The sequence below is a fragment of the Trachurus japonicus genome, chromosome 23, assembly GCF_045865225.1.
Source record: "Trachurus japonicus isolate A0001 chromosome 23, Traja_1.0".
Classification (NCBI taxonomy): domain Eukaryota; kingdom Metazoa; phylum Chordata; class Actinopteri; order Carangiformes; family Carangidae; genus Trachurus; species Trachurus japonicus.
In genome coordinates, this window is record NC_140929.1 from 15,263,850 (window position 1) to 15,276,934 (window position 13,085).

At 42.5% G+C, this 13,085-nt stretch overlaps 3 protein-coding genes across 4 annotated transcripts; 1 reads left to right on the forward strand and 2 right to left on the reverse strand.

Moving 5' to 3' along the window:
* Positions 1–82: 82 nt before the first annotated feature.
* On the reverse strand, positions 83–10,432 carry LOC146962723 (dynamin-1-like protein). 2 transcript variants are annotated; one of them, XM_085769778.1, is made up of 19 exons: positions 10,238–10,432; positions 9,576–9,721; positions 8,859–8,901; positions 8,702–8,773; positions 7,581–7,667; positions 7,035–7,197; positions 6,807–6,927; positions 6,389–6,520; positions 5,571–5,777; positions 5,237–5,357; positions 4,872–5,027; positions 4,680–4,769; positions 4,491–4,583; positions 3,686–3,739; positions 3,287–3,367; positions 2,465–2,596; positions 2,244–2,353; positions 1,145–1,304; positions 83–1,042 (listed from the first exon to the last, which is right to left on the reverse strand). In XM_085769778.1, the coding sequence occupies exons 1-19, from the start codon at positions 10,337–10,339 to the stop codon at positions 986–988; spliced, it is 2,127 nt and encodes a 708-aa protein (XP_085625904.1). In that variant the 5' UTR covers positions 10,340–10,432; the 3' UTR covers positions 83–985. The 2 variants fall into 2 exon arrangements, with proteins under 2 accessions (XP_085625904.1, XP_085625905.1); XM_085769779.1 differs by lacking the exon at positions 3,287–3,367.
* A 159-nt stretch (positions 10,433–10,591) lies between these two features.
* Positions 10,592–12,027, forward strand: stmp1 (short transmembrane mitochondrial protein 1). Its single transcript, XM_085770032.1, has 3 exons — positions 10,592–10,741; positions 11,043–11,096; positions 11,426–12,027. The coding sequence occupies exons 1-3, from the start codon at positions 10,727–10,729 to the stop codon at positions 11,495–11,497; spliced, it is 141 nt and encodes a 46-aa protein (XP_085626158.1). The 5' UTR covers positions 10,592–10,726; the 3' UTR covers positions 11,498–12,027.
* A 95-nt stretch (positions 12,028–12,122) lies between these two features.
* Positions 12,123–12,872, reverse strand: smkr1 (small lysine rich protein 1). Its single transcript, XM_085770031.1, has 3 exons — positions 12,794–12,872; positions 12,599–12,649; positions 12,123–12,502 (listed from the first exon to the last, which is right to left on the reverse strand). The coding sequence occupies exons 2-3, from the start codon at positions 12,599–12,601 to the stop codon at positions 12,236–12,238; spliced, it is 270 nt and encodes an 89-aa protein (XP_085626157.1). The 5' UTR covers positions 12,602–12,649; positions 12,794–12,872; the 3' UTR covers positions 12,123–12,235.
* Positions 12,873–13,085: the final 213 nt, after the last annotated feature.

Consider the following 13,085-nt stretch of genomic DNA (forward strand, 5'->3'; position numbering starts at 1 on the left):
AATTATCTCACCTCAGAAACATCTCCTCCTTTACTTTCCCACCAGTCCCCACGTATGAATCTAAATCACTCAGGTGGCAATAAAATACCTCTATTTATTCTTTCTTTCGGGAACCATACACAGAGAACCACAGTGCACTATAAATTTTCACATGTAGGCAGCGATATGTAAACATAATTAAATGACCTACCACGGCAGGTTGCAATAGTGCTCAGAACATTATCCACACACTTAAATAACAGATTAATAAATAAAGATTTTGGCAATACAGTGTCAAGATGATGGCCTCTCTATACAGTACAGTGTGGTGACAACAGTGCAAAAAAATAAAGTGATGGAGTATGTACACAGGTAAGAGATCGAACATTTGCTGCAAGTCAACGTAAGTATAGTAGTCGAGTGAACCGATCCCTGCTGTGTTATTACACTATGACTTCCGAGGTTCCACGGGTTCAGACACATGACAGCTACAGCTAAATGAAAACGTTGCAGATGAGGGGTCATATGATAGTTTTGATTTTTTTTTCCTATAACCCTTTCTGAATATATTGTGGAGCTGCCAGAGTGCCATCAAAACTTTCATTTCTACGTTAACACAAAAGTCCATCTCCATACTGGTTAACCACAGTCTGTCAAAAAATGAAAAGCGCTTTGCCTTTGGCTGCACTCTCAGCTCCTCCAGGAGAAGTGGGTGGCAATTATAGCTTCTAAAATCTTACCTTGAATCTTAGCTAACAGAGGCAGTGCATTTCCATATAATAATCAAGACAACACCAAGCATTTTAAATAAACAACTTCAGTTAAGTGACATTTCTTCCAGGTAGCTTGTGAGCCAAATTGATACCTACTGTACGTCTGCGCAGGGATCAGAACAGTGCATTTTCATGGTTTGCAAATCCAAACTTCAAGTTCAGACATGAGTGCGTGGAGCATCGGTCCTTAACGATGAGATAACAGATCGGATTCAGCTCCCTTTGTTTATTGTTCACCACAGGTGTGTTTCCCGGATCTCGGCGATCACCTGGCTGGCTTTCTGCAAGGCCTGTGTGCAAGTAAAACAACAAAAAAGACATGTTAAAATGGTGGATAAAGGAGCTTCAATCCATCAGGGAAAAACTAAGCGCTACGAGGTGGAGTGTGTTACTTGTAGCATGTCTGCGGCTTCCTTGCGCCGCTGGGCCATATCCTCCGACTCAGTCAGCAGATCATTGAGGAGGCCAGATTTATACAGCTGGCCAACAAGCTCGCTCTGGAGGCTGTCCTTCACATGGTTGACCAGGAAGTGCATCACTGCTTTCGGCACGCTGCGGCAGAGAGGGAGAGGGAGAGAGGAATCAAACTGAACAGATGGTTGAGAACAAGGCGGCAAGATGGCCCGGTGATTGTGTTGTCCCCCCAGATGGAGGGGCTCAAGTTTGACCCAGCAGATGGCCGTGCCTGCCGACGTATCGAGTTCAGTTAAATACAAGCTAAATACGAGCTACGCAACCCTATTCAGCTCTGAGGGACCCTACACCTCAACAATATGGCAAACGTTACTTTTTTTTCCCATGTTTGGAGGCAAAAGGCGATCCACACTGGTGGTATTTTATAGTTATGATGACTTCATAGATGGTGGGTCAGTTGCAGGTCTGTGCTGTAGCTCACACAGCAACTTAAGAAAACACATGCAAAGACACAAACATTCAGAAAACAACTTCATCAATTTGACATTGCATGCACTCACTACAACATTCTTAACGCAACAGGAGAGTTTCCAGGGAAACAAAAAAAAGTGACGGACTGTGGAATATAGTATTTAATACTCAATACGTCTTGACTTGAGTTAAAGTGGTGTTTGAAAATAACGTGCGGTTGTTTGGTTTATTGTAGCGTCAGTATCACAAGATTCAGATATTATTCCAAATATGTATTGTTAATTTAGCATTAGTGTTAAGCTGGGTCCGCCATATGTTATTTTAAGTTGGAGTGGGTTGAGCCCTCATGGCCACTGTAGGTCTACAAGTGTGAAAATATAGGGGGGTGGGTCAATTGAAAGTAAAATTAGATATGTACTAACTATTATGAAAAGACCAAAATCAAAATTTTAGCTCATCTCACTTCTTAATTTCCCTACTCTGCCTTTAGTGATAAGCGTATGAATAATATCAGACTTCTAGTTGGGTTCATCATTATTAACAAAAATAGAGAATGTCACCAGACCTGTCCTTTATGAAGGAGTTGGTGGTAGTAAGTTGACCTACCTGTCCTGGATATTCTTGCGGACAATGAGGAAGTAAGACTTGATGAGGCGTTCAATGACCTCACAGTCGCGCTGCTCACGTGATGACAGCTTCCTGGCGACTGGCACAGGCTGGAGGGAGAAAGAGACAGAAAGAGAGAGTGTGTGTCTAAATCAGTTGGTCACTGATAAACACTGTAATCTTCACACTGGGGTTGTGCCCAAGGGCTGATGTTTAGATACCACGTCGAGTAGGTTGACAGCTCCTTTGAGGGGGCTTCCAGGTCCAGAGCCTGGAGCGTCCTCTCCTTTCTTCAGCATCCCCCTCCAGTTGCCTGTGCCGTCCTGCTCGCCCTGAGGTCCTGCTGCCGGGGCCTGAGCAGGAAAAGGAAAAGAAAAAAGACGAGAGAGATGAAGCTATCATCACGCCAGCGCAGCCTCGAACGTTTTAAAACAGCACCCTTTGCTTGTCATCGGGGGTTCACGGGGAGAGGGTGGTTCAGGTATGTAGCGTCATAACCTTGCCCGGGTCATATGCAATACTGCAAACACAAGTCCAACAGGCGAGTACACAGAAGGAGATCCAAGAAAGTTGAAGCTGAACATTTAAAACTGGGCACAACGAAGCCTGTTGTCATTCTCCTGCAGTGTGCACGTCCAGCACAAAAAAGGCTGAGATAAATGATGCACAAAGGAAGAATTCCAACTGTCACACAACTCCTCTTTAGTAAGAACAAAAGACAGAGCAACCAAAGTATCAAAACACTGGAAAAGGAAAGAGAGAGGGGGGAGGACGGAGAAGGCATATTCTGTGAGACAGGTGGACCAGCTTGGGAGGAAGACACTGCAGAAGACGTAACTGTTAGTGCAAGTTCACACAGGCTGGGGGGAGGGGCAAACCAAGAGCACAGCCTCAGCAGACAAAGATCAGGGTACATGCCAGCAGCTCATGCCCATCCATCCATACATCAACTCATCCATCCATCCATCCACCCACCCACCCATCCATCCATCCAGCCACACAGCCAGTCAGGCACAGAGCCAGCGAGCTGCGTACGTGCCCACCTTGGCACCGTCCATGTCTGCTCCAGACGCAGGGGGCTCGCCAGAAACCACAGTTGGGCCAGGCGGGCCTTTGCCAACAGACTAGCAGGAATATGAGAGCAGGAATGGAGAGAAGAGAAAAAAAAAACACTGAGAGGAAATGTGGAAAGACAGAGGAAAGGAGGCTGGCTGTCAAAAGTCATTGGAGGGGAGGAGAGGAGACGCTCTGAGAAACAGAGAGGAGATGTGGGATAAAATTCCTGGATGGAAACTATCCGAAGCATTCGGTTCACAGATCCTCATCCTGTAGTGCTATGAGTGATTAACACTGCACAAATCCCCTTTATACTCGGGACACTGCAAATATTAGAACACGTAGGCTTCTGTTATTGTATTTTCAAATAAGGCTGTTTTTTTTACCTTATCCCTGGGCACTGCAGCGGGCAGCTCTCTCATCCTGTTTCTCCTTTGCTCCTGCAACACACAAAAACAGATGTTGGTACAGTTGCTGGTTTTGGCAAAAAATTACTCCAACTTCAACACATCCTCGGAAAATATGGGAGATAATTTACTGGAAAATGCATAATGAAAGAAGTTATTCTACTTCTTAAACATATGGGAGAAGTTTAACCAATGTGTCTGCAAAATTAAAAAACACATTTCGTCAGTTAACAGTGTGAAGCTTTTCTGTGTTCAATATATATGCATTTAACATGTATTTTTTAAAGCTCCAATCTTTTCCAAAATAATAAGATCTCAACTACATAAAGGTTTCTGTACCTCTGAAATCTAGTTAATATTTAAATTCAAATGTTAAATATGTAATGTAAACTTCAAGTCCTCAATCTGCTCTAAAAATTTACTCAGTCAGGTCGGGCTAGTGTAATTCACAGTTAAATACAACCAAAACGAAAATGACTGAATTTAGCACCTTCAATAAAATGTTTGACACATTTGAAGTACAAAAAAGACTTAAAATCAAGTGTTTGAAAATGTAAAACCTCACATTATCTGCAAAGATGGAAAATTAACTGGAATTAATTCAAATATATGGTTTTCTGACTAAAACTTTTTTTTTTTTGCTTTATTCAGTTCCATTAATTCTAGTTGAATGGCATTTCATACTTTTTTATACATGCAAAGATGTTCACAAGCAAGATGAGGCTTTTACCTCTATTCTGCTGATAAATATCTGTATTTTAGGGGTTGCATTGCGAGTACTGACCTCTATATTGTTATTCATGACCCCGCAGGCATCTGCAAAGTCTGGATGTTTGGTGTTGATGTAGGCCAGCTCTATTGCAACCAAGTTATGGACCTATGACAAGAAAAGAGGTCAAGTCAACTTCAGTTAATTAGCTCAGCCTCTGAAACACAGTAAACCCTCAGAGATTAAGAGTACATGCAGAGGTACCATCTCATTAGTGATGGGCAGTCTCTTCCTCAGGAGCGAGGTCACCACCTCCACAATGGCTTCGTGTAGCTTAGGGAACCTCTGCAGCTCCTGCGGCGCAAAACAATACGGGTGTGAATGTCAGCCTGTGACCGAAAGGTGAAAACATGAGCTCCCTCCTCTGATGGAGAGGATGTGAGCAGAGCTCGTTACCTGCGTGCTGTAGTTGCTGCAGTGCTGGATGATCCTCTGCATCTCCTCGTGGACCAGCTCCACGCAGCGCAAACTGGGCTCCTCCAGGCGTTTCACCTGCTTCTTCACCAACAGCTCGAAGGAGACCTCGGGCACAAACAGGGACGGACGTGGGCCCTGATGTGGGGAGAGGAGGGGGGTGGCTGCAGGTTAGCATTTACCCACAGGAGCTTGTGTTAGGAAAACAAACAGAAGAACTGAAATAGGCTGTATGTTACAGGAAAAGGTCAGGTATTCTTGTTTCACAAATAGCTCACAAAGATGAGAGGAGAAACTGCAGTGACACTAATGATGTCATGTTTATGAGATAATGCAGCGGCACTCACTGTTGCGTTCCTTATGGCTGTTAAGATGTCTATGGTGCTGAGTCCTCCCAGAGGATCCACAGACTCCAATGTTCTGCCAAAAGTCTCGTGGAATATGTAACAAATCCTGGCTCCACCGCACCTGAAAAATAGCAACAGGGGGATATTAGCTGTGATGTGAACCCCGTGGCCTCGTCTCCCGTCAGCTCTTCCTTCACAGAGGCTGTGCGTGCTTCAACTTACAAGTTGTGTCATATTAAATGATGAAACCAATGCAGTTGTTTTGCTCATTGTCCCTCCTCTGGATCAACAGCATCACCATGTGGCCGAGCGGAGGAGAGGCACCGGTACTCACAGTTCTGCCGTCTCGATGTATTTGGCCGTGCCCTCGATGGTGTTGCAGTACTCGGTGGCGAACTTGGTGATGAGCTGGAGCAAGGTGGCACTTTGGTCTTCCACAGGTTCTCCGTAGCTGCTGAGCAGGGACTGGTACTGGGCTGCCAGGACGTTGATCCGTGTCTTGAGCTCAGGGAGACAGTCTCGGATGTGATGCATCAGTAACCTGACATTCCGACAGCAAAGGCCAGAAGGTTGAGTCTTTATGCAGATATGTAAATTACGGTCAAATTAAATGCCTATTGTCTAAATGACAGACATTAGCAATTCCTCTGGTGGCTGATTAATGCCGGTCATGCTCCTCACATTCACCTGACATACCTTCATGTCTCCTAGTGTTAAATCCATTCTTACAGAATTCATCATTCATCTACACTCAAAGTACTTTTAAAGGAACAATTTTAGATTTTTTTTTGTGCAAATTTATTAAAAGGAAAAACTTAACTATACACTGATAAAAGTATTAAGGCTGTTTATTGGTACATATGAAATTTCAGTGTGTCTTTCATATCTTACTTTTTAAACAGTCGCTGTGTATTTATTTATTTATTTATTTGATGTTTTAGTAATATTTGTTCAAATTTTGACCTGAAAAATCACCGAAGTAAAACTTTTCGTGAAACTTTGTGATCACAGTCTCTCTCACAAAATCTGAAATAACTTTACAGCATCAAAAAAATCCCTGTTTTTATGTAACTGTTCTTTCTCAAAATGATTTTCAGTCATACAATAAAATCGTCATACATTTTGTGACAAAACATTTGTGACCACATTCACCTGTTCAGGGTCCTGGCCAGGTATTTGGTTCCGTTTCTGTTGGCGAGGGATGGATATTTCTTCTGCAGGAAAGCGTGTTCGTCTCGAATGGCATCAGTCACAGATTTCTTATTGTTGATGTCCAGCTGGCTCCTGGAAGATCAAATTCCACAACACAACAATGTAACAGTGGACCATCTATCTTACATTATTATTTAATGTGAACTATTCTGATATATGGACATACTGAAGGAAGGTGAAACATTACTGACAGCATTAAAAACAACCTGTAATGTGTTTGTAGTGATAAATCAATATAACCAACAAACGATCTGCATTAAAAATGTATTATAGCACACTCTGACCCTCTTATCTCACTCATCTCTGGTAATAGATAGCCTGCAGTCATAGTACATTCAGTGCAGTAAGCTGTTCAGACCTGTTGACTACTCCAATCAGGCCCAGTTTGACGGGTATGACTCTGCCCATTAGCACGTCCATAGCATCAGTACCAGCGTCCATCAGGTCCAGCTTGGTCACCACAGCCAGAGTCCTCCTGCCTGGGGGGCCACAGAGACGGCTGCTAACACTCATCTCTTAAAGTCTAATTAAACAGTGGGGAAGTGAGACAGTAAATGTTATAAAACTTCTTTTCAGTTTCTGTTACCGTCAGGATCGACCTCCCGGGCCACCTTGAGGGCCTCCGAGGTGGCCATGTCTGTGTTAGCGGCGGTGACAGCCAGGATGATACAGTTGGGATTGGAGATGTGCTTCAGGATTAGGTCTCTTATCTGAACCTCGATATCCTTGGGCTGATCCCCTACGGGCACCTGAAGGGAACAATACCAATTAAAGGAAAAGACACAGTATGTCTCAATTTGATTCATTAGGAACTACAGCAGGGGGATTTCTCAAATTAACAACATGTTCAACCGGAGGGAAGGAACTAATGAGGCTGAAATCAAAGCCTGCACACACACTTGGACTTTGACAGCACATGGTTAGGAAGCATCAAGACTGAGCTGATAATTCCCCGCCGTCTGCAAATATCAAATACACTAAAGCATCAACTGAGACAGGGACAGTAACACCACCGGTGACCAGGCATATCTGTTGAACCCTGAGTTTTTAGGGGGAAAAATTTTTAATGAGTAGTTGCTGCAGTGGTGATCAAAGCCTTGTCTGAGGGAGGAGAAAGCGCAGCGTGTGTTACCTTAGTAATTCCTGGCAGATCCACCAGTGTGAGGTTGACAACGTGAGGAGAAAATATCTTCAGATGAATGGGTTCGTCGCTGATCCCCTGCAGAGGCACGAGGAGAGAACACAAGTGCACTGTGCAGCTTAATACTGTTTTACAGAACATGTTCAAAGAGTTGACAAACTGAATTTTGCCAGAGCACAAGTTTCGCCTCGTGGCTCTAAATGTGGGTGAGAACAGAATTATAGGTAACATTTCAATTCTCTTGGTGTCAGTTGTGACACTGCAGAATGTCTGCTCGCTCTTGTTTGTACTTTTATCCTCATATGTGGAGAGAATTTGCCAGTTAAAAAAAATATATGCATATCTCCCCCAAACTCTGCATCTAGTCTGCAATAGAATCAATGCACCTGTTCAATCTGCATAAACGTCAACATATAGAGCTAGATATACTGCCCGTCCAAAAAAAAGTCCACCACCTAGATTTAACTAGGCTTGTAGGTAAGAGTGTCCCATTGGATAATTACTGCATGGATGATTATGTTTGAGATGGCAACTGACGCCTCATTTCTTAAACAACCATGTCAGAAGACACATCTTATGGTTTTTGAAAAGATATTAATCTGTCAAAAGGGTCAAATTATTGGCATTCATCAAACAAATAAAACATCTAAGGAGGTTGGCTGTCATGTCGTTTCCATGACAATCACTCACTCACTCTCCGTTGGAGGTTAGAGGTTTTGTAGTTTGGTCGATGTTAGAGTGTGTTTTTGGACGGGCAGTGTATTTTGGTCTGCTCTCTGTCCACAGGCACAAGCAAAGCAACTAGGTCAGCAGCTAACAGCTAACTGTTACAAACAAGCTGAAAAATAAAGCTGTCTTTATATCAACTAACTGTTATCTCGTTTTTTTTTTTCTTTTAACATCACATCTCAATGCTCTGTACGGGTTTTACTTTTTGGGATCATATCAGGCAGTGCGTAAACTGAATTTGCTACAGGTTTTAATGTACATCAGAGATTTGTTTCCCCGTCAGTGGCACTGCCATGAAAACCCAATCATGTGAAATGTAAACCAGGTCCATCTCAAAGGTCTAAATTACAGAATGGTCTCTTCATCCTGCATCCGCATCTCACCTTATTATTCCCTGATATTCTCTCCGTTTCATTTTCGATTTCTTGTCTGATTTCATCAAAATCTGTGTAGATCTGTGGAAGAAAAATGAAAACATTAGAAAAGACAAGTAAAGACATAGCCTGTTCATTCCATGCTTTACACCACACAAACCCATACCGTATTTTTTGTGTGAAGAAACTTCCCCCACTCTTCACCTTCTCTACCTTTGAAACACAGGAAAACAAAGAGCTGTTTAAACTCTCTCACAGTGGAAGAACGCAGGTGTGAAATTACTACATGGAGGAAGCTACGCAAGCACCACTATGATTGGACCTGCACTGTACCGACACACACCTGGAACGGCGGGTGTGGCTTTGTGAAGGAGGGAGCAGAACTAGGAGGCTAATTCAAGTTATTGAAATGTGAAGATAACTGCATAATGCACCTTTGTGAAGCACAGTACTTTTTCACACCCGGGCGTCTGCAAATGATTAAAAAAAGAAAAAAAAACAATGGCAGAACTTTAAAAATGGTGCTTGCAAACTGAGGACCAGGAAATCACATGTAAAGTGTGTCCAAGCAAATTACCGCCGGTAGAATTTCATTAAATATTTAACATAGAATACATAATATTATTGAATGGCCCCATCACTAAACTTATGTGTTGTGTCATGGGTAGGAATAATGGTTATGCAAACTGTCACAACATTACTATTTATTGTACTGACGGAAATTTGCTTGGACGGACTTTACTGGGGCACCAACACTGACAGACCTGTTCCCTCCATATGTGTGTGTACTAACCTCAATACTGTGCATGTGAATATGAAGACCGCTGCATTATATGCAAGCAGCATCCACTCATACTGCTTGGTGAAGACCTAGCTCTGGTACCTACCACTGTCGTCATTCTTCCTGGCATCTCCTGGATCCACATGGACCAGCTGGAGGATGAGAGGTCGCCTGGTTACGACGCCAGTCCCACGAGGCAGCAGGTCCCTACCGACCAGGCTCTCCAGCACGGAGCTCTTACCGCTGCTCTGGAGACACAAAAATACAGACAGAGACATTAAAGGCCTGCATCCACCTCCAGCGTAGTCATAATATGACACCATGCAGGGCCAGGGATAGAAACAACACAGCTAATTGCACCTGTCTTTTCCACAAGCACTGACCTGGTTAAGCCAACAGAGGTTAGTGCGTGCGTGCGTGTAGATGGGGCCTCTTAAAATAGCAGTGATTGAAGCTGATCAAAATAGACCACACTCCCACTGCCAGTGCAGACTTTGCAGATGAGGGTTTGCAGCACTCCTGTTAAACATCCAGTGGGGTTTTACAGTAAGCAGTGCTCCCTGCATCTACAGTCATGTATGTGCAGCCTTAGTTGATTCATTACGGTATCTGGATGTGTTGTACAATATCAATTCTCCGTGGCTACTACACCTCAGAATAATGTTATCTTTATTTATGCATGCATGTATGTATGCAAGGTTATCTATCTAGCTAGCATGACAGCCGCTATATATATCAAAATGCTCTCAAACCCAGCGTCTTACCTGAGTCCCGACCACTGCTATCTGCGGCAGCTGTATAATATCGGCGCCCACCGTGTTGAACACATCTTGGAGCTTGTTAATGACGGGGATAAGAGCCTCCATGCTCGTGTCTAATGAATAAAACGATTAAACTGGCTGTTTTCGTGATGGAGCCAAAGTCATTCAATGTCCCACAAAAGCCACCATTGCAACAACACCCACAGGACGGGAGAAGATATTTTGTACAGTGCCGGGATTTGTAGTTCTCCAGTCGAACACACCGGGCTCAGGCCACAGGCTCAGGCTATGAAAAGACTACAGCGCATCGCGCTGGTATATATCGCGACAGTCGTTTTCTTGCGCATGCGCATACGTATTGTTGATGACAAGCTAGCTTCATTAGCCGAGCAACTTTGGTTGATTTACCTGCTCTGGACTTACTGGCCGTTTTTTTATAGTCAGTAGGTTAGTTTGTTGTGGACACTCCTGTAGTGACTTCCTGACTCCATCATGCTACAGTTCCTGGTGAGTGAAATGGACATTATCGTGAATGTCATCGAAGTTTTGTCAGGATGCTGACAGATGTCAGCGAAGCTGGCATAGCTAATGTATTAGCATAATGGTAACTTAGCTGTCAGTAGACTCAGCGAATTGAAGTTTCCTGTTTTAGTGAAATGACGTTTAAATGTCAGCAACCTCAAAGCTAACTCAACTATGCTACGTTAGATAACATGAAAATACATTTGCAAATGTCGCCTCAAGTAATCTGTAGGTCGATAGATATGTCGGACCCTAACTTAATGACAGTTTTTGTTTCATCTTTCAGGCTGGCTTCACTCTGGGAAATGTTGTGGGGATGTACCTCGCTCAAAACTACGAGGTAAGTTTGATGTCTATATTTACAAACCTTTTATTTAATCAAGAATTCAAAGAGCAATGAAATTATCTGCTTGTCTCACTGTCACATCTCTGCCACACCCATCCCCCGCTATAACAAGGATGTCTGGAGAACTGTCATTGAACTGTTTTAATAAGGTTATAAAATTCAGTTTCGGGGGGGGGGCATATTTATTGAGACATAATGGACATAATGTAAGCGACGAGTTGTTACAGTAGATTGAATTTTATTTTAGCAAGAAGTATCAAATGGGTCGTTAAATGAATGTATTTTCCACATTGTACTGACTAATGCTGTTTCTTCCCTGCTAGGTCCCCAACATAGCCAAGAAAATCGAGGCTTTTAAGAAAGATGTGGAGGCCAAGAAGAAGCCCCCAGAGTGATCAGAGCCTGACTATGATGCAAGCAAGAAAAGACTGAGAACTGCAGAGAAACTATTTATTTTATGGGGTTATGGAATAATGAGTGTACATTTGGGAGGGGACAGATAGTGTAGGATATGAGAATATTTACAGTGCCTGAATTAGTATTTGTTTCTTTCCTTAATTTTATAGGCATCTTCTCATGGTATACTATTTTTGTAAAATTAATTGTGCAAAGGCTGGATTTAAAGAACATTATAACTGACTGGTGGGAACACTTTATGTCCAGTATCATGGCACTGTTGGCTGGCCTTTTCTATAGTGCACTACGGTGTTTTAACTTACATGACATTCATTATCTCCACATATAATGTTCTTTAAAATGAATATTACTTAAGCACACATTTGCTCTTCTCTGTTGTATTCCGCTAAGCTGAAAGAGAAACTCTTCCACTGTGCTGAAAGAAAGCTTTGTCAAAACCAGCTGCCAAGTCTTCTGATGATGAGTGAACAGTTCAGCTTACTAATAAAGTTTCTGATAAAAAAATAAAGCCTTTACCTCATCCATGATGTGGCATTTCACTTGTAAAATTTGACAGCTGAACAGTCTTGCATTAATTTGTTTCCATATTGCTGAATTATACTAATTCTAGCTAGTTAGTACAGATTTATCCACTAGATGGTGCCATTACCAAGGTTTTGCAATCACAATCCCTTGAATGAAAAAAAAATCTCTTTCAAGATTTTTTTTTTCAAGGTTTACTTTTTCTTCTTTCGTTTTGTTCCCTTCTTCTTTTTCTTCTTCTTTCCCTTCTTTGAATGTGGCCATCCAAAGCCTCTGAACTCCAGACAGTCCACCGCATTGTGAGCAATGTAGTAGATATTCTCCATGGCTGCTGGACTGAGGATGTCCACCTCCTTCTTGGTGGATTTGACACTAGTGGACCTCTTTTTGGGTGTTTTTGGACTCCCAGTCCTCTTGGCAGGCATAGAACTCTGGGACCTTGATTTCCTGGATTTGGTGGGCTTCGGAGAAAATACAAAAGGTTGACTCAGTTTTGGTTTTTCCACGGTGACTATATTATTTACACTGAACTGATAATTCACACAAAACTACTTTACCATACTGAAAAATGTCACTTCACTTCAAGTGTGATGAATTTATCTGCCCATCTGAAAAACAAGACAAATACTACAAAATGGTGAAAGCAGCAGCAAAAAGGATTTACTGATAAACAAGACGCTTTAATCAATACATAAATTGTGTTTTTTCTAAACAGCTCAAGCACAAATTCAAAAAATAACCATATATCTTACCAGCTCTGGACTTGGCACTGTTGTAAGTGGCAACTGAATGGCTTAAACTGGGACAGTGATACCCCATGTGTTTATGTCCTGTTGTCATAGAGACTGAATGGAGTCATGAATGAAGGGGCTGGCCTCTTCCACAAAGCCTGTACATCTCCAAAACACAGCTAAGCTTTAACTAAGAAAACAAAACTTTAAAAGAAATGAGTCCAAGACGTAAAGACAAAGACAAATCAACAATCAAGTATCCGTTCTTTTTTTTTTTATTTTCAGTGCAGTGGAATTCGTCACTTGTTAAGAC

What these genes read in the sequence shown, in the direction of transcription:
- stmp1 (XM_085770032.1), top strand. An exon ending in ACCTCGCTCAAAACTACGAG is followed by an intron (nt 11,097 to 11,425) that starts GTAAGTTTGATG and finishes CTTCCCTGCTAG; the next exon opens with GTCCCCAACATAGCCAAGAA.
- LOC146962723 (XM_085769778.1), bottom strand. Translation starts at nt 10,339, where the DNA reads ATGGAGGCTCTTATCCCCGTCATTAACAAGCTCCAAGATGTGTTCAAC. An exon ending in CAGACATGGACGGTGCCAAG is followed by an intron (nt 2,597 to 3,286) that starts GTGGGCACGTAC and finishes TTTCCTGCTCAG; the next exon opens with GCCCCGGCAGCAGGACCTCA. An exon ending in AAGCCGCAGACATGCTACAA is followed by an intron (nt 1,043 to 1,144) that starts GTAACACACTCC and finishes ACTTGCACACAG; the next exon opens with GCCTTGCAGAAAGCCAGCCA.